Source organism: Tyto alba, unplaced genomic scaffold (genome assembly GCF_018691265.1).
Source record: "Tyto alba isolate M040663 unplaced genomic scaffold, T.alba_DEE_v4.0 Super-Scaffold_2, whole genome shotgun sequence".
Lineage (NCBI taxonomy): Eukaryota > Metazoa > Chordata > Aves > Strigiformes > Tytonidae > Tyto > Tyto alba.
This window is the reverse complement of record NW_024881282.1, coordinates 2,696,750-2,716,345: the sequence shown is the minus strand read 5'-3', so window position 1 is coordinate 2,716,345 and position 19,596 is coordinate 2,696,750. Positions and strand designations below refer to the sequence as shown.

The window sequence follows — 19,596 nt, the reverse complement described above, 5'->3', positions numbered from 1 at the left end:
ACCCTCAGTTACTCAGAAGTGACTGGCAGGACACACACTGGATGACAGAGACCTAAAATATAACTGCCATTAACCTACGAAAAATACCACTGAGGCAAAATGGGTAAAAAAGCGCCAACTATCGAGTATATAGTATGTGGTGTCACCATAAGTATTTTTCTCTTGTGCACAGTTCTTTCTTAAGATGAAATGTCTTATTTTTACACAAATTATTAGTTGCAGGAGCTGAAAAGACTATTTGGAATAATGCAGACAAAATCAGTCACAAAATTCATCTCTTGTTATTAAATTGTTTTCAAAGAAAACTCTCAAAGCTTGCATTTTGCTAAACCAAAACTACTTCAGCTACTTAATGTGTTTAATGATACATTTCAGATAGCATGACATATATCCCTAGACAAATCTCTTAAGTCACAATTTACACATATTTACAAAGAACAACTCAGTGATTGCAGTATGAAAAAATGCTATCACTGGTTGAAGAACTCTAGAGAGTATTCATTGCTTCAAGTGATGAAAATGCATAAATAGCAGCATGAAATTACAAAAATCTACTACCAAACTGAGGGTTTAAATGTACAGAAGTGTATAATAAAGATGGTATTTATCCAGAAATAGCAGCAGCATTGTATATGACTGAGAATTCTGATTACATTGTATGTACAATGGTAAATACATGTTCTCTAATGCATCAAAATGTTGATGCTTGTGTTACTGAAATACTGAACTGTAAAAAATTAATCTTCAGTTAAAGAAAGTAAATAGTCCTCCAGGGCCAATAATAATGCACTCATTTAAAGCAGTAAAGTACATGATTAGTGCACCAATTTGAGCAGCTGAACGTAAACACATTCAAATGCATAGAAAACATACAGAGAAGGCATACAGGGAGTCTGTATTAGGAATTCCCATAAATAGAAATTCAGAAAATACTAAAGGAGGAATCATCTGCAGCTTCCGATGATGCTCAGCACTGACCATGGCATGGAGATCATTTATGTTCAACAGCTCCACACAGTTCTTTAGATACATGTGAACGCTGACAGCAGCACACAGCTCTGTGCCATGTCAAATATACGTAACTACTTTAAACCAACTACAAATAAAAAAAAGTTACTGAGGACGTGAAAACCTATACAGTTATTTTAATGCAATAAGATTTCACTGTAGACCTCTAACTCAAAAGCAACTCAGTTCTTCAAAGAAAAACCATCTTTATAACAGCATTCACAAGGGATCTTCCCTCAAAGCAACAATACTTAGGTATAAAGGAGAACAACTGTTGTCATAATGTGAGACTTGGCAGAGTGTGCAAGTCCATCAAATTAATACCCCGGAGCATTCTGCACAATATATTTGACAATTGTTAGAAATAAAATAAAAAGACTTCTAAGAAACCTAGCATTCTTAGGATTAAGCAGCAACTTTTCCAAATAGACTTCCTGTTATTCAGTTATTAAATCAACATTCTTAGACAGTTTCTTCACGAAGTCAGTGTCAACTGGCATGTTAAAATAGACTTGAAATCAAATGTTAAATATATACCATGCATAAGGCTTAGTCAGAGATGAGCAGAAATGAAATTAGTTGCCCTAGGTTGGTGAAGCTTCCTACCAGAAACATCACAGAAATGTTATTCAAAACAGCAAATGGAATTTCAGAAAATGTTCCAAAGAAAATCAGATTTTTTCCAAGAGAGAAGCTCAAAAAGTACAAGTCTTGAAAAAGACTGCTCAAGTGAAAAGGAAGTTAAATTGTATTTTCATATGCTCAGTGTCAGAGGGTAATATTTCCTGGATGTGCCAGAGGAATGACACGGGTCACCCCAACCTAGCAGTAATAAAACCTCCAAAGCTGCAGCAAATGATGCTACGATAAACTGTGGAAAAACATTTTATATGGAAAACTTGGATTTGAGATGTTTGAGCATTAGGTGACTGCCAACCTCCCCAGCAGCTGAGTACAACCCAGCCCTGCCCACCCGAAGCAGCCACGGCCGGCTCTCCGACATCCAAGAGGTGAGCAGGCACTTCTGGGAAGCAACTTGTCTCATTCTAAAGCAAATATAATTGAATTCCATCCGGTAAACAGAAATACAGTTCCGATGGAAAAACGAAAGCATTTCTACCAATGATCTAAGGTGTCTTTTCCAAACGTAGCTTGGCAAGCTTGTGATCTTGTACTTAAAACTAACAAAGAACAGGTGAAGTATTAAAACCCCCCTATAAATAGTTAAAATCTTTGCTTTGATGGCAGGCTGGTTTTTATTCCAAATGACTGAATTGCTAACAAATTTGTTACGTGTTTAACACTCAAACTACTTTCAAAACACATGCATAGCTTTTGATGTAGAGCTTCTACTCCAGCTTCACCTCGCCTTTTCGAGCTGACTGATTCCTGCAACACGGACCAACGGGGAACGCTGAAAGTTCAGAAGAAACGATGAGCAAAGCCTATGTCTGTGGAATAATCCACTGATTAATGTGTTTAGTAATTCAGAGCAAGACACACGTTTTCAGTAGTACTGTAATACAAATTTTTCTTCTCTGCATTCTTGAACTGCAAGGAGAGAAGAAAATTGGTGCGGCTGAGCTACAAGCCAGTCGTAAAAATCCTGTTCAGACCTGACAGCTGTATTTACATTTTTGCTCGTTCTCCAGGCATTGTACTAACTTAGTAAAGCTGAAACAGAACTATTTTCCTCAAACATATAGCATGACGTTGTTACTGTGTAAAATAAGCCAGACCTGGAGGCTTCTGGCCACACAGAGGCTTGCTAACACAAGCTATCACAAGCTCTGTGCACACAAATATAGAATGAAGGTATTCCTATGCAAATGAGCTGTTTGGAAATGACAGCTTAGTTAGCTGAAAGTCCCAGCCAGGCAGCACTCCAAGTATTCTGAACGCAAAGGTTTTCATATAATACCAATAAATTATGAATATATAGGCATTATATATAAGCATATTTATTTAAAAGATTAAAATAAAGCATTTTGGGGGAAGATACTTTAAGCTGATCTGAATGACATACACCAAGGTAAATGACTGAAAGTCCTTTTCCAACAGAAGATAAAATGGTATTTTCATGATCTTTACAGCTGCTGCCAACTAAATCCAAAGACAAGCTAGCGTGACGCCGATTTTTAATCTACTCACTTTATATCTAATAAGGTGTGAGTTAGCATGCTTGCAGGTAAATAAGGAATGCGTTAAATATGATTTTTCTATGTAAGTCCCTGCATAAGCAAGCTCTGTTACTGTGCGAGTGGTTAAGGTAAAAGTATAAAGAAATATTGTGACTGCACCAAAGCAGCTCATTCGAGCTCAATGGCAATTATTTTTTTTTAGCCCAGCAGATGAATTATTTAAGTATCAAAATTATGCTGGAAGCAATCATGTATTTCTGATTCTGGCTGCTTGACAAAGCAAACAAGCATCTATGACAGGACTCTAATCTGTTTTCTGTATTTGCCATTCTTAATTCAAGGGAGAAAACACTGTAATATTTGGTTTTTAAGTTGACAGTCAATTATTAAGAAACGATCCAAGCAGTTTCACAGGGCTTTACTGTGATGGATGACTAATGTGGTTCCAGATTCCACAGCGCAGAACTCTCAGTTGCAATTTCTCTTCCAAACATGCAGGGTGAGTACAACTGAACATCTCTTGATCACTGTTCTCTAAAGATCTTGTACTGTGTAAATGCACTCCTGAGAATGCAATTTGGGTGGCAATGGGAAAAGTTCTCCCCAAGAAAATTGTCTAGTTTCTTTTAACTTAATACCACTCAAGAGTAACCAAAAATAATAACCCTTCAGTTTTGTCATTATTTTGGAAGCAAATCGTAAGCCTGGGAACTTCTATGTGCTGTAAGTATTCAGTTACAAAGGATCATTCAGTAAAACTTACCCTGCTGGAAGTCTCCAGTAAAAACTGGAATGTGTTTTGTACAGCTTGGCATGTCTCTAGTTCAGTCCTGCTGAATGCCATTAAATAATCCTTAAGGTGATCATATACATTTCCATCAAGAGCCTGTATGAGGGAAAGAATTGAAGAAAATTAAGAAAAGCAGCATGTACTTTTCCAGTTGCTTTATGAGTATTCATGTTTAGATTTGCAAGATGTCTGTACATTTTTTTTTTTTAACAGGCATTCACCTATAATTATCTGCCTGGATAGTGACAGGTGGACATCTCTCGGTTTTGACAGGGAGGACTGACCGTGCTTTATTTCCATTAGATGGCACCACAGAGCACCGTATACAATATCACGTTGTGGGACATGATTTCCATCCAGTTGTGTAATACGGCCAGCACAGAATGGTGAGGTCAGGTTTGGGTAGGTGAACATGCTCAGGAAGATACTGTTTATGTCAAGAAAGGGACCCGATAACTGCAAGGTTATGGGGCTTCTACCAGGCAGAGCACTCAAATCACAGTACCGCGCTCCAAATGACATTGCCAAGCCACTCCACACACATACACCTCAGATACATGGCTATTTGCTCATTAAAAACTGCTGATCAATAGCTGCCATTTCACTTAAGCACAACGTATCTCTTTTGTGCACAGAAACACCAAATACACCACAACAACTGATCGCAAACTTAGTAGTTATCAGAGTATGACATCAAAGTTCAAACTCAAAAGCCCTGTTGTGACCAGAACCGTAAAATCACATTGCATGGCCTAGGTTACACGTAGGTTTAATGCAAGTTCTGTATTAAACATGTACAACCTGGCAAGTGACTGATAATTTCATTTAAATATTCAACTCTGGATATATTTAAATAATTATATACGTTTTTAAATATACCAGATTTCACAGTTATCTATTTAAATAGTACATTCATTGAAATAGCACACACCAGATTTCAACACATTCAAGAATGCATTTCTATAGGCAATTGTATTTGATTATTTAAATCATTTTGAAAAGTCAGGGGGGTGGGGGGAAAGGTGAAATTGTATATGCCGTAAGAAGTACTTTCTGCCCCAGCAAAATCAAGCCCAACATTTAAGACAAGGCTAACAGACACATGTAAATCAGACAGAAATCATTCAGAACTTGGGACTAATGGAAGAGATTTTCCTTCTGCAGAAAATGTTTCACTGACTACCAGCATACAGCTACAGCAACCACCCGATGAAATTAAAACTTAACATACTGACATCCTCAGTGAAGGATGCTTTGAGGAAAATAATAAAATTCCATAACTGGAATTCTTGTGCTCAAAATTTTATAACCCAAATTCACTTTATACTATACTATTTTTTTCATCCTCCACCTACCCAGGGTAAAGCACTTCCTAACACAGGCTGCTTTTTTCCTTCGACCTCAGGGATTAAACCTGCCTCGAACTCGCTAGGGCAAAACCCCACGGCCATCAGAAAACAAACAAAAAGGCCGCCATGCCAAACCAGCAGCAAACATGGGAATTTCTTTCAAGCCACCACAATGCAGCCGGCTCGCTCAGCCGTGCTGCCAGCTCCGCGGATCAAAGGCCGGTCTCGGGGGGTCAGCAGCCAGGGCAGCTACTTGAGGCCCCCAGCCACGGGAAGGCTCTGTAAGCGAAGGAAGATGCGCCGTAGGGCTGGGAAAGAGCTATAGGTTAACTCCTCCTGGCTCACACAAGTGATGTCAGCTCTACCAAATATTCCGTTAAGCGCAATTCAAAAATAAAGCAATTCTTATTAAAAGAATTAAGCAATATGAACTTACAGGTGGGGTGTTCAATTGATAAAAATGTCAGGAAATTCCCAACCGCAAATCCGTAATAAAACCTACAGCGATGCACAGACGCAGCTTCAGTTCTTGCCTGCCTCAGGGTAGGCACAGCTTTACTGGAATTCATCTCGAAATGCACATTTCGTTCACACAGCACAGTCCCAGGTTAGCATGAGGATTTTCACATTTAGTTCCCAAAGCACAGTCCCAGGTTAGTATGAGGATTTTAACACTTCCTGTGCTTTTATAACACTAAAGGGATGAGCCCCTGGTATCAGTTAGATGAGTGTCAAAGCTACCATCCCGTTTCAAGGGCATTTATTTTCACATCAAATACACACACGCCCAACAGCAGCTCTATCTTGCACTTTCAAAGAATACAAATGATGTATAAAATTGCCCCGGCTGGCTGTGCTCTCCAGAGAATTGCTGCATGATAACGGCAATCCTGAAACTCCCCCAAAACGGAACTTGCAGATTTTTATGATGGAGCGTATCTGTTCCTAAAGCTTTTCAGATCAAACACCGGGCTGGAGTGCAACTCTGCTAATAAATGTAAATAGTTTAAACTTGGCAGAGCAATTATAAATGCTCAGTTTGCAAAGCAGCTGTGATTTTTTCATTCCAGTACGCTATAAACAAGTAATTCAGAGCTCACTCCCCCTGCCTTCATATCAAGCCCATATGTTCTTTTTATGTTAAACCCAGCAGGAGAGGTTTATGTCATTTAACTTAAGACTTCTACAGTGCAGACACCTACGCTGGAGTTTGTCACTCCGGGTCCTCTTTAGAGTTAATGGAGAGAAGTTGGTGCTTCTGTGGTGTGATTCATCTCCCTCTAAGATAGATGGCTAAAATAGGTCAGATGAAACACAGCATGCTAAGTGCCTATTCCTCTTCACTGACCGCAAATAGCGCCCATACAATTAGCTTAGATATACACGTCTACACGGTGGTCACGTAAAGCTGGGTGAGATGAAGCTCATCTCAACACGTGTTTATTCTCTGCCGCTATTATCTACTGAGCATTAGGAATTCATTCATCTACAGTTGCATTCTGTATTCTAAGAATATAAAAAGATACATAAATATTATCTTATTTCCCCACTCCTCTTTGCAATGACCGCAGCTCTGAGGTTTTTGTGCCAGAATACCCCTGCAGTGTGATATAGAGATATATAAGAACAGACATCAGAGAAGTGTGGCAAAACATTACGAAGCATACAAATCTGTCAGCATGTGAAAACTGCATTACAGTCTTTCTCCTTTCATTAATTAAAAGCGGTTTCAATATGATAAAGTTCTTAAATACCGATGAGAGCTGCCAGAATTAAAGTTATTAAAGTCAGTGCAATATAACACAGGCATATTTGTCAGCCAAGTAAACCCACGGCTGAGTGTGCAGCTCCAACACATGCTAAAAAACTTATTGTGACACAGAAAATGTGATATCCCATCAGGTACAGGATGAGAGAGCTGGTTGGTTACAAACTGCTTTCAATGATAATGTATCTATTCATTCTATAAAATGGTAATTATTATATCAAGCTGGCTATGTTAATATTAAAACAAAAGATTTGACTTGCTGATCTATACGATAAAAATTAACGTTCATGTGGGATTTTACAATCTGAATCTCATTTAGAAACACTCTGACCCAAACCACTGAATATCATAATTCAGGTTTGAAATAAAAAGGTTTTTTTAAATTTCTGATCACACAACTGGAAGGGGAAACTTAAAAAAATTCAAAAAACCCAACACACATTATTCCACTACAATGGCTTTTGTTCTCTCTCTGAATCTCAAAAGATTACTAAATCACTTACTGTATTACAATCAGACTAAAAAACCTGTCTTTTTTTCATCCTCAGAAGGAAATGAAGATTTTTTTAAAAACAAATCTGGCATCAGAACTCAGATAATATGAAATTAAGTACTGCAGAATTACAATTTCCAAGGATAGAAAGAAGTCAATGTTTTTTAAGAACTATTTTCTTTACAGCGTAATTGTCCTACTGAAGGTGTAAAACTACTTCCCCACCTGAGTCCAAGCTTTAGAAGATAATGGCTGAAATTAGGACTGAGAAAAACTGAAATTGTTAACAAAAGCAATGGATGCACAGCTAAATTAAAGTGTATTTTTGTAAGAAATCCTATACATTAACTGAAATCAATAAAATGACATATTGGGGGGGGGGGGGAACGACACAACACGTGGGACGAGAACATTTTTCTGATTTTGACATAAAGTTTCAAGTAGAACATAACTTAGTTTTTCTAGGAAGAAAATTTCAGTCCCAGTTCAGATCATCATTTTCAGGAGGTTTTTCTTTTTAATTCAAGATATTATATTAAACATTTTAGGAACTTGGATGCATTGGCTTTAATCATTCTACATTCTATAAAAATTTCCTCAAAAGCAAAGATGTAAAAAAACCTATTTTAGATATTGTTAGTACATTTGGTTGCCTTTGTGACCTTCTTCATTGAAGATGATCATGCACAATGTAGAAAAGGCTGTGTTGAACATTTCATGTTCGTTCATGTAAATTACTTCAAGATCTCTTCACTAGAACACTTACAGATCTCAGTCACACTCCATTTAAAAATTACCATTTCAATTTCTGGGAGAAGATGAAGAACTGCTACATATTTTGTACTTTAAAAGACTCATTCCTTCTCAAATCCCAAAGAAAAAAGGGAAAATGTTTGACCTATGCATAATACAGACCAGAATCATGCAAAGCCACCACGGTGAGTCTTCCATTTTAACTCATTTGTTTCTGAAATATTCGCGTTATTCTATTCATGTTTGTTTTGCACAGAAACTGCTAAGGTGTGCTGAAGCTCTGCATAATATTTTTACAGTTTAAACTCAGATGTTCAAATGAAACTTCTCATTTAGTGATCTGAATCCACCAGAAACCAAATCCTGGACCTTACAGTACTAAGTTAAAAAAGTACAATTAAAACCACACTTGTAAAGCCACGTAGGTTTTCACTGACTGATCTACACACTAGTCTCCATCTGAATCATCACTGCCTAGAAATAATTTGTATTTTCAAACATGTGCATTTATATTTTTGAACTCCCTAACCCTCACTGGATCCCCGCTCTTTCACTAAGACAGCCATCATGGACCAAATTAAGTTTTCATTTGTAAACATCCATCCTTTTGTGAGTTGATGCAACTCAACAGTTTACCTGCGCTAATTCTGCCTATGCTGAGCATTAAAAACCTTGACAAATGCTTTGTAAGCTGCCACCACTTTGACGGAAACAATATAGCTGATGTTGAAGGCAAAGAATTTCCTTAAATGGGTGGAGGTAATAAAACAAAATTAAAACCGACCCTACCCCACCCGGACTACAGTCTGAAAATGAAAAGATAAGGAAAAGATTTAAATGAACTGAACAAAAATCATTGTGTTCGTGCAGTGATAACTCTTCTACCAAGTCAATGGTATTGCATCACGGTAATGTAACATATTTTCCTGTTTAGTAATCAGAGCAAAACCCCCAAATAAAAAGAGAGATCCGTATCACAGATGAAGCCTTCTATCTATTTTAGGTAGCCTATTAAAAACTGAAATTAAATTCTTATACCACCCTATTGTCATTTGCATTAGAAACCCTGTTGTATCTATCCCTGATCTGTTTTGTTTTGAAAACAACCTGTAACCTGTTAAGCACAAGGACTCTATTTTTCATCCGTATGATCTGGACACTACTCTAAACTTTTTCTTACTTAACACTAAAAAAACCCCCAAGCAATAGAAATTACATAACAAGCACACTGAGTGAAGTTTTCTGAGTGTTTGTGTTTAAAACTTATGCCTATAATCCATTGAATAAACAGTGCAATCTCATGGATGGTAGTGTCTGGGAATTTTCAGTTGAATGATTTCAGTAAATGAGACTCCAACTGTTTTAATTTTTATATGTAAATACCACAGAATATAAAATGGAACATAAAATAAGAAAGGTAGAGGTATGTACAATAATAGCTAAACTGGTAACAGGAATTATTACTATTAAGACATTAGCTTAAACATCCTTCTGGGTCTGTGAGAGGTTAGGAACAGAAGTAGTTTGTATGTGTTTTATTTCAAGCATAGCAACGGATCTCATATTATTTGACAGTGAAAGATAGAGTATTTTAAGGACTCGTCTAAAACTCGGAAGTAATAAAGTCAACAGTTTGAATCAGCTGGCTTTGCTGAACTCAGCAGTACTCGGATCAGTGGTAGGTAACAGCATTCCCCAAGGACATTGGGAGAGAAAGGAAGGAAGGTCAGGAAAACCCATCCTTTTCAGCTAACAGTTACATTCCACAGTCATTTTCCTTTAAAAATGCCGATTCTCAGTAGTAATTTATTCTTAGGCATCAATTTCTCCCAAAATAGAAGAGGAGCCTGCTTTAAGTCTTTTTCTTTTTAAATTCTTCCACCATTGCAGTATTTGTCACTGCGGAAACACCCTTCTCCATCAAGACATCCTAACATAAAAGTACCTCAGGTCTGTATTTGCCAACAACACACGACTTATATATATAAATTACCAACAAACCCAAGGATCAAAGCAATAGAAGTGTCCCTGAACAGCGTGCCTGCAGCAACCGGGCATTAGCTGACATAAAGCCAATGTGAGCTTCTGCACTTCTCAGTCATTGCAATTCTGTAGGAACAACTGCACGGCGTCTGCACCAATCATGATATTGAAGTCTGAAGTCTGACTTAGAAATGACGGGAAGCCTGCTGCCTAGCTTGCCCTTTATAGGTTCAGCATTTGATAAAAATCCTATTTTTCTGCTAAAGTGTATGTGCAAGAAGAGAAAAACGGAAAGAAAAGCTAATGACAAAAACCCACCCTCTTTGCTGGATCAAAAAGTTGGTACTGAATTTCCTCAGCCTGCAAGGAGAAAGGACCATCTAAGCTTAGCTCTAGAATCATAATTTCAAGTTACGCAGTAGCACAGCCCCCCAGTTTGCATCCGGTGCAAAATAGTGCTAAGCTAAGACCATAAAATTCTCCATATCCCAGGATAACCTTGCACATCCAAATCTGCTGTAGTGATAAGCCTCCTTCATAGTGAGGTCCAGCTCCAACTCACTCTCAGTGAAGTAACACCAGCTAGTTCTGCCTGCGGACATCTGGAATTTAGTGGGGTCCCACAAAAGGGAAACAGCTATCCTAAAGAAGATACATCTGGGCAGAGCGATGAAGGCCTCTATTTAATTTGGGGCAGGCAGCTGGTACTCAAAATGTGGAGCTATGAGAGCTGGGACCAGTCCCAGGGAGGCAGGTGTAAAAAGGCGAATTGGACTGAAACTCTCAGTTTTTCTTCAATGACTGCTGCTATGCAGCTACCTGGGATGTGAAAAAAGGGGAAAAAAGAGGGGAAAAAAGTTTTCTAAATCATGACTGAGTCACACCAGCATTTGTTCCTTACCCAACGTGTGCATTCCTGCGCAGAATACTGTCCATCTGCTCCTGCTGGTCCCTTCAACACTCTGTAAAAATTAAACACTGCAGCAAAACCACTCTACTTCTACTTGCCTTTCCCAATTAAAACTGCTTTTGATTGCTTTCTCTGTAACATGTCACCTTCAGCTATACTCTGATTTCAGTAGATACCAACCCTGAAGCACAGGTGAACAGCTAAGTGTCCTGGAAACCTAAGTTGTCCTCAACTCCTGCAGCATGTAGTTTCTTTGAATGTTGAGCATTGTCAGACACAAAGTACCAGCCAAAACAAATCAAAAGGATAATAAATTGCAGACATATTTATTTTGCTTGCCCTTACTGCACTCAGAGCAAACTCTTCTACCTACCCCCAGCCACCAAACTGTATCTCCTTGAAATGAAGAAGGTTTTGGCCCAATAATTCAAGAGTCCTTACAGAAAGATCGTCTGCCACCTCTCCAGCTTCTGCTCTTCCTTGCAGCTTCATAGAAAATAATTTTAAGGAGTTTTTATAACTGGCTTGCTGTACCGTTGCAGCCAAGCTCACCAGCTTCTTGTCTCTTTTATTTCCTGTTTCTTAAATCAACATCCTGCATGACTGCATGTTCTTCAGAAGTACATTCTTAAACAGCCAGCTGCATACAAGGAAGCAAAAGCTATTCCTGGGACATATCCATACTGCTCATGAGCAGAGAAATTATTAAAAAATCTGGGAACGAGTGGAAATCAAAAAAGCAGACCAAAAGGTAGGAAGAGAATATGATGAGAAAGACACTTTATACATTTTGCAGCCTATTTTAATCAACCAAGGTTGCAGAAGCTACCTTAGTTTCCTACTCTTTTCCTCCAAACTAGAGAAGGAGCTTTCATCCTGGCAAACATGGGAACAATCAACAAGTAGAAGACAAGTGCCCTGACTTCTGTTTGCTTGCCTTTCAGCTCCGAGCTCATAAACACACTTTGCACTTTCCCTTACCCCAGAGCTTTGTATTTTTTAGTGTCAATAGTTTTGGGCTTGTTTGCAAGTTCTTTGTCTGGTCTCATTAGTCACTTGATGATTGTTCTGCACATCATTTTGTTCCTTTACAATTTAGGCAGGATCATTGTTTTTCATGACAAAACCTTTGTTGCTGGCACACTAAAGTCTACTCCGAGTGCAGAAAAACATGGAATGGCTACCAACAGATGCCCACCACCCTCCTCCAATCCAGAGAAAAAGTCCCTTTAAAGCAAGTATAAGCAAAATTAATGATAATATTAAGTACTCTTCTGAGATTTGCCTCCACAGATCTTAAGGTAGTGCCCTGTAGTTGTCATATTCAATGATGAGGGTCTGGTAGGTGAACACAGGCACAGAAGGAAATCTGCTTTATAGTTCTTTGCCCCACAAGGCAGACAGCCGTGAGTTACCTGATGAAAATAGCATTAAATTTACACTGCAGGGTCCAAGAATAATTCTGCCTAAATCAGTGGGAATAGCCTGATGTAAGATGGCCATAAGAACGGAAAAATCAGATCTTCAAATTCTACTGTATAAGGCTTAAAAAGAACCTTAAAGATGAAAACAGATTCTTTCTAATCTAGAAATGTACCTACTTTTCCCAAAAGTATCATCTCCAAAGACTTCTTGGACCTGTTTTGCTTTATCTTTCAGAGCACTGGAATAAATCCCAAGGGGATCCTTCTGACATGACTAATTTGCAGCAAATTGCACTGGTGCAATCTTCTTTGCTTTTGTGCTTCCTCATTCTTGGAAAAAAAAAAAAAATTCTGGCTTGAATCCAACACTGAAGGCAGCTTTGTGACAGACTGTCACTGTCACGTTACCTTCATATCTGAAGAGTGCTTTCTACTGCTCCTGCCAACAATATTTGGCTTCATTCATGTGAAAAAATGTATATTTAAATTGTTCAGCATTTTGCCACTGATTTCTGCTATTCAAGGATTCTTATGCTGACCACATCTTCATCATAACTGATGAACAGCAGTGCAGTATGTGGTATGTCTAAAAATTGCAGCTGGCTTTCTTATTTTTTTCTTCAGTAGGGAAAGGGACCCAACAAGTAATTATTTTGTTCATCAGTTTTTTTAAAAAATACATATATTTACATAATTTGAAAGGTGGGTTAAAGAAATGTACTTTGCAAGGAGAATGGGCTAGAACCACGATGATCCTTAGCTCCTACAGGATTTAATCACACACAAACACCGACCCATCTCCAAGAAACCTCCTGAAATTTTTCCCTACTACAGACTTCCACTGTGTCTAAGGTGTGGATGTACCAGTAAGTCTCCATATAAGCCTTCATACTACAGATGAAACATCCTTGACTCAGCCACATTAGCTCTTCTGCATAAGTCTCAGAATCTTCTATGTTTTACAGGAGTATGGTCTGAGGAATAGAAACCTTAAATTGATATAAATGTGCATGTGAAAATTAATTTCATACCAAACCCCATGTTTCTTAATAGTTAAAAATACTCCCTTGGCAGATAAAATGAATAAAAAAGTGTAAAAAAAAAAAAAAAAATCAGACATGGATCATATGCATTCCTCATGAGCATTTATTTTCTCCTTTGCACCCTTCCAGTTTCTTTAAGTGTCTATTCTGCCATTGCTGGTTTTAGCTTTTGTTCAGTTGGTTCAATCTGTGTATTATCATTTTAAAAGCAGTTAACTTTTTGTCCAGTAAGCTTTTCATTTACTTCTTCAAATAAATCTGTTGAACAAAACCTTTTCTGCTCCAACACAGGCTGTTGTTCCCAACTGCTATTTAGATTTATCACTTCCATATGTGTTTTTTTCAGTACATGGGTTTAAAGTTACCTGTCACTTCCAACAAACTGTTCAGTGAACAGGCTTTTCAAAAGATGCTCACAGAATACATTTAGTGATGGCAATACTGCAATATTTAAAACTTCAATAAATTTAATCTATCACTGAACATTTCAGATTCTTATCATGCCAAACAGACATAAACTGCAGTTCGATGTGGTCCTACAAATGTAATGTTGCACTGTCTAATCCACAACACAAAGGGTCTTTTCAGGATAATGAGGATATTTTCCAACTCAAATTAAAATGTATTTTTAAAATTTTGTATTAAAATGTCAACTAATTAAACAGGACAGAGCATATTTCTTACAGCAAACTCTATGTTCTTGAAAAGGCACTCTACTGAGGGTTTACTAAATATTCTTTACCAGTTGTATTAAAATGTAAGGACCAAATCAAGTGTAACTATTTTTAGGAATTCTTGTAATCTACACAAACGAGCAACATGTTCTTAAAAGGAAAATGGCTCAGAGTCACAGTACTGTGATTACTGTAATAATTATAGAATCACAGAACAATGAAAGACATTATCTCGAACAATAAAGGAAAAAACAACATAGGGGTATGCCAAAGGTATAGCAGCTGCATTGCAGCATACAAGATTAATTTGTGTTTCCCAAATATCGCTTGGGAATTCCACGTGCCGATTATGCTTTATTACTTTTAGTAGTCCAGTCTCATTTGTTCCCAGGGGAATCATGCTAACAATTTATGCATGCACTCCTTATAAGCACCAGTGGGTGAGGAGAAAGATAATTTTAGTCTGAAGTCTATATTAAAAATATTGTGAAAGGTTTCTCCCTTTTAAAGATATTCCCCCCACCCCTAACACAAAGCCTGGCACAAAAAAAAAGCCATTATGGGCAGTATTCCTAAACAAATACTGATAGGTTCATTGGTTGCACCATTGTCTCCAGAAGCTGACAGTATTTTATAAGCTTCTAGTACTTGATACGCAACAGTGATGGGTAACAAAAATCAACAGAAAAGTGAGCAAAATGGGATCTGGTGTTGTTAAACTATCTCTTAATTAAATCACTTCTTAAGTGTGGCCTGATTGGAAACACCTAAATAGATCTTGCTCTCATAACATCATCATATGATGAACATAATTGCATTAAAGTAAGCTTCTTTTCAAACTTATTTCAACAGTACTGCACACTGTATGATTAACGCTCAAACCTTTTAGAAACTACTTAATTTCATAAAAATACTGCTCAGATGTCCTAGCAACATTATATGGTCAGAAGAGAGCAAGCACTGTTTAAATCACATAGGAAGAGATGTCCCAGGAATCTGGTAGGTTTGGGATTTCTTTCATACAAGGCTATGTTTAATACTCAGTCTTTGCTATTAAATAAACTGAGACTTTCACTCAAGTTAATTCAGTGAACACTGTCTCTGATACCCCCTTTTAAATGGAGCTGCTGGACCCAACTAGGTAGCAGGGTCAATGCTAAACGTGAACATCAGTACACAGAATTTAAATAGAGACATTCATACCTGAAATCACATATGTGTACCGTAAAAATACAATATAATAATCCAACTGAATGAACACCCACTGAGAAGAGCAAAGCATGACAGAAGTGGATCAACTATTAAAACCTGTTAAATTATTTGGGTATACACATAGTCACAAATATTTCTTTTTACTTAGAAAAAAAATGCTTCTCACTCAGATTTGCCATCTTCTTTTTATCCACCTTTTTCTTCAAACTCTGTATCTTTTAAAATCTCTCTTTTATTAAATTGATTTCTCATCTATTAAATTAAATCATTATATCTAAGGTCTGATATAAAACACTGAACAATATGCTTAATAGGAGCAGTCTAAAAATTTTATTTTGAATATTCTTTAGCTTGAACCAGAAACCTGATTTCTATCTATCTCCACATACCTGGTTTTATACTTCAGTCATAAGTAGCTTCTCCAAGTAAATTTAGGCACATAAAAATCAGGATATTCTCAAGATTCTTTCAAATGAATTTTCTTCCAGTATCTTTAGATCATTTTCAGCTCTCATAATGTTGTGAGATGAAAGGCCTTGAACCTAAGCATTTAAACTTTCCTGAAGTTTTTGAAATCCATTAAGATTTTTAAAAGGTACTAAGTGAATGGTGCTGCTCCATGTTTCCCACTGATGCTGCTGCCAAGGGGGAAGCGAGCGCACACGCACCAGACAGGGCTCTGATGAACCAGCTGCACTGAACAGGTTCCTCCCATTAACCATGAGCCACACTGCGTATAGCAGAGAGCCATTACTTCTTTTAATTAGCATTCAGATCCTACAAGCAGTTATCTTAGCACTTCAGTAATTTGTAAAGCATTACAAAATAATATCCTTGTTCAGTTGGACTACACTGTTCCAGCTACTCATCTGGCATTATGGATCTAATGAATCAACTGGTAGGGAATATTTGCTTCCCTTCCACGACAAGGGGGTTTATCCTAGCTATAAAGCCTTTTTAGCAGAGATGACAACTTGAACAGATGGGAATTTTTTTTTTTTTTTTTCCTGTATGAAAACTAGCAGGTAGACAGACAAATCATATTGCTGGGTTCCCTCTCCTCCTCCTCCCCTGACTGAGCTTTTCTGCCAGCTTTCCAATCAGTTATCTCCCTAGCAATATGTAAATGCTAAATAGGAATTTCTTGCCTCCTAATGCCCTTCTGTGGCCTAATTCCGATGGCGCATGGATCAGCACCGTTCATTTTCTTTCGGAGCTGCTCACAGTGAAGGAACGGTTCTCTCTCTCGATACCAGTCGCACACCCCATTCATCACTGAGGGAGCCCTGAGCTATTTACTGCCTCCTCAAAAGGAGCCGAAACCCGATGCTGTGCGTTGCCTTTTGCGCATGCGCCGCATGCCACAGCACCCATAAAGGCTCACAAGCACCAGCCTGGAATTCAGCTGCAGGAAGGGATCCCAAGGCAAGAAACTTTTCTAAAGACCCTGCCAGAATCACAGCTCAAACAGCCATTGTCCATGCAGGCTGTGACAACTGATGACCAGCTCCTCACCTCCATCCATCCATACTAGTAAACATCTTCACTGTCACCAAACGGACTCATGTTGAAATAGAAAAGCAAAGCTTTTGAAGCTGAAAGAATAAAAAGCATCTCACAATTTGACAGCTGTACCCTATGTAAACCTTCTCAATTCTGTACTAATTCTTACCAGGTTTGCTTCCCTCCAGGGCGACATCAAGATGCAAAAAAATAATAGACTGGAGGCCATTTTTCCAATAACTTTTTTAGGATTCAATTACACTTCAAATTTAGTGTGACATTTTCCATCTTACACTTACTGGGCTTGTGCTATAATTCCTCTACCTCTTTCATAAACTAAGTCACTCAGAAATGTTTTCTCCTGCTGCTGATGTACAAGACACTATGTCAGTCCTCACAGCCTCCATCAAAAGATGTTCTGCTGCCTTCTAAACTGCTTTCTATGATCCTTGAAGACAACAAAATCTACACCAAGACTGCCTCAAACACTTTCAAAAATTTTTCTACCATCCCCAGAGTCTTTGGTAGAGAATTAAAAACAGCTCATCTTTGCTACTAACTCCAGATAACCACTTTCAATTTGCAATCTACATTGATTAAGTTTCAACAAAAATGAAATATCTAGCAAGCCAACTAGATGTTTCGTTTTTGATGAAGCAGCAGTTATTCACAGAAACCTTTGGATTTTACTTCAAATCATCCAACGGAGCATCTAAACATTTTATTATCACTTTGGTCCTAAATAACCACACTCTGGGGGCACGGAACAGCTCGTTTCCCATATAAACTTAAGTCCTACAGACTGCCATTTAGGTTCTGCAGGTTATTAGCCCACTGTCTCAATAAGGTTTATAGTTAGTCTCATTTAACTGGACAGAACTGGTGCACACGCATTCAATTTTAAAAACATGTAAATCATTTAAAATACATGTAAACTCCAGGTAACTCACTGAAACACTGTGTGGTTATAAGTAACAGCAGATTACTTCTCTAATAATTTTTTGCTAAAAAACGGTATTTCTTCCCTTTGCATCTTCAATTCTTCAAGTGAATCTGGAGTTATTAAAAACAAAAGCCCCAACCAAACAAAACCCTCTGAATGATCTGTATGGGATGTTTGACTCCAGGACTTCTGAAATAGGAATATCGCATGTTTCTAGTTAAAACCTTTCAATGTGGCCCCACCTGCCTCCCAGCCAGAGCACACCAGGTGCTTCCTGAGTTTGGTTATTTCTCTGCGCTAGCTACAGAGCGACTCGAAGGCACGCAGGCTGCTTTCTGGCAGAGCAAAGTATTTCGGGAACTGTTCTTATTGTATTACAGCGTGGCTTTGAAACAAGATGGCAAAGTTTCATTTCCTGTTCAAAATGGGTAGGCTTATGACATCTGACAGAAAAATCTTGAAGCCCGATCCAAATTCTAAACGGCTTCTACATAAAATCTTTAAACCTCCCCCACCCCAAAAAAAAGTTTTCAAGTTTTCTGTTAACTCCTTAAACTAGGTATCTCAACAAAACCACCCAGATTGCTGCCAAGTTCCTCTTTCCCAATCTTAACCCTTACACTGCTTTCCTTATGCCCTCTTCCTAACAGTTATTTTGATTTTTTTTTTGGCTTTCCAGTCATTTTCCTTGTTCTACTGCATCGCATTCAACCTTTGTCACTGATTCTTTCTCTTCATTCCTTCCCAAGTCTCAATGTACCAATAATACCAGCCTCCTGTTAACCTTCTCATATAAAAACACCCATGACTTCTTCTCTGGAACCTCCTCTACAGGAAATACCTTTCATGAGCATCTGTAAAATCACACTACATTTTTTCGCAATCAACCCTTTTCTAAAGTTATTCCTGTCAAAATGCCAAAGGAAAACTCGCTGACAAGTCAGAAGCATTATCAAGAAATAGTTTTATTATCCCATGAAAAATGATTATGGTTTTAAGATGATGAAGTCGCCCTGATTTATGTACCAGGCTTCGCTGTGCTCTGTCTTTATGGTATACATTCCCCACCCATGGAGGAATAAATACTCAGCCCCTTGGAAATAAACAGCCTTTTTGGATCAAATGCTTAAACAAGGAATTGGCTTGTGGTTCAAACACGAGGTGAGACAGAGCTGACTGTCATCAGGCAAATGTCACCATCGCTCAGTTTTTCATCTGTACAACAGAAATAGTTGTGATTCAGACCCACACTTTTGTCTCGAGTTAGCTTGGAAAGGCTGTGTAACAAGCAACGGGATCTTTCAGGGTGTGAGTGCTGGATTTGAAATAAAAAATATTAGATGTTACCACAGTTTCTGGTAGCAATACCGTTTACTGTTAAAGCCATCTAAACTTCCCTTGCTTGTGATTTTGCCAAAATTACCACCAGAAGTGGTTGTCTTTCTGGTGGGAAGCCTCTTTTCACTTCCCTGTAAATGTTTACTCACAGCCAACCAGAAAGTAAATGCTCAAAACTGTAGTGAGCACATATTCAATGGACTACGAAGGAGCTAAAGCTCTCCCAAGCAGCACTTAGGTATCAACTGGGAAGAGTGATATATG

General features: G+C 38.1%; 1 protein-coding gene across 2 annotated transcripts in view; it reads right to left on the bottom strand.

Moving 5' to 3' along the window:
- The window catches only part of FCHSD2 (FCH and double SH3 domains 2), a 163,049-nt gene that overhangs the window by 38,816 nt on the left and 104,637 nt on the right, over positions 1-19,596 (bottom strand). For both annotated transcript variants that reach the window (XM_032990862.2, XM_032990863.2), the window contains exon 9: positions 3,913-4,035. In XM_032990862.2, coding sequence (XP_032846753.1) covers positions 3,913-4,035 — 123 coding nt within the window. The remainder of the gene's footprint in view (positions 1-3,912; positions 4,036-19,596) is intronic.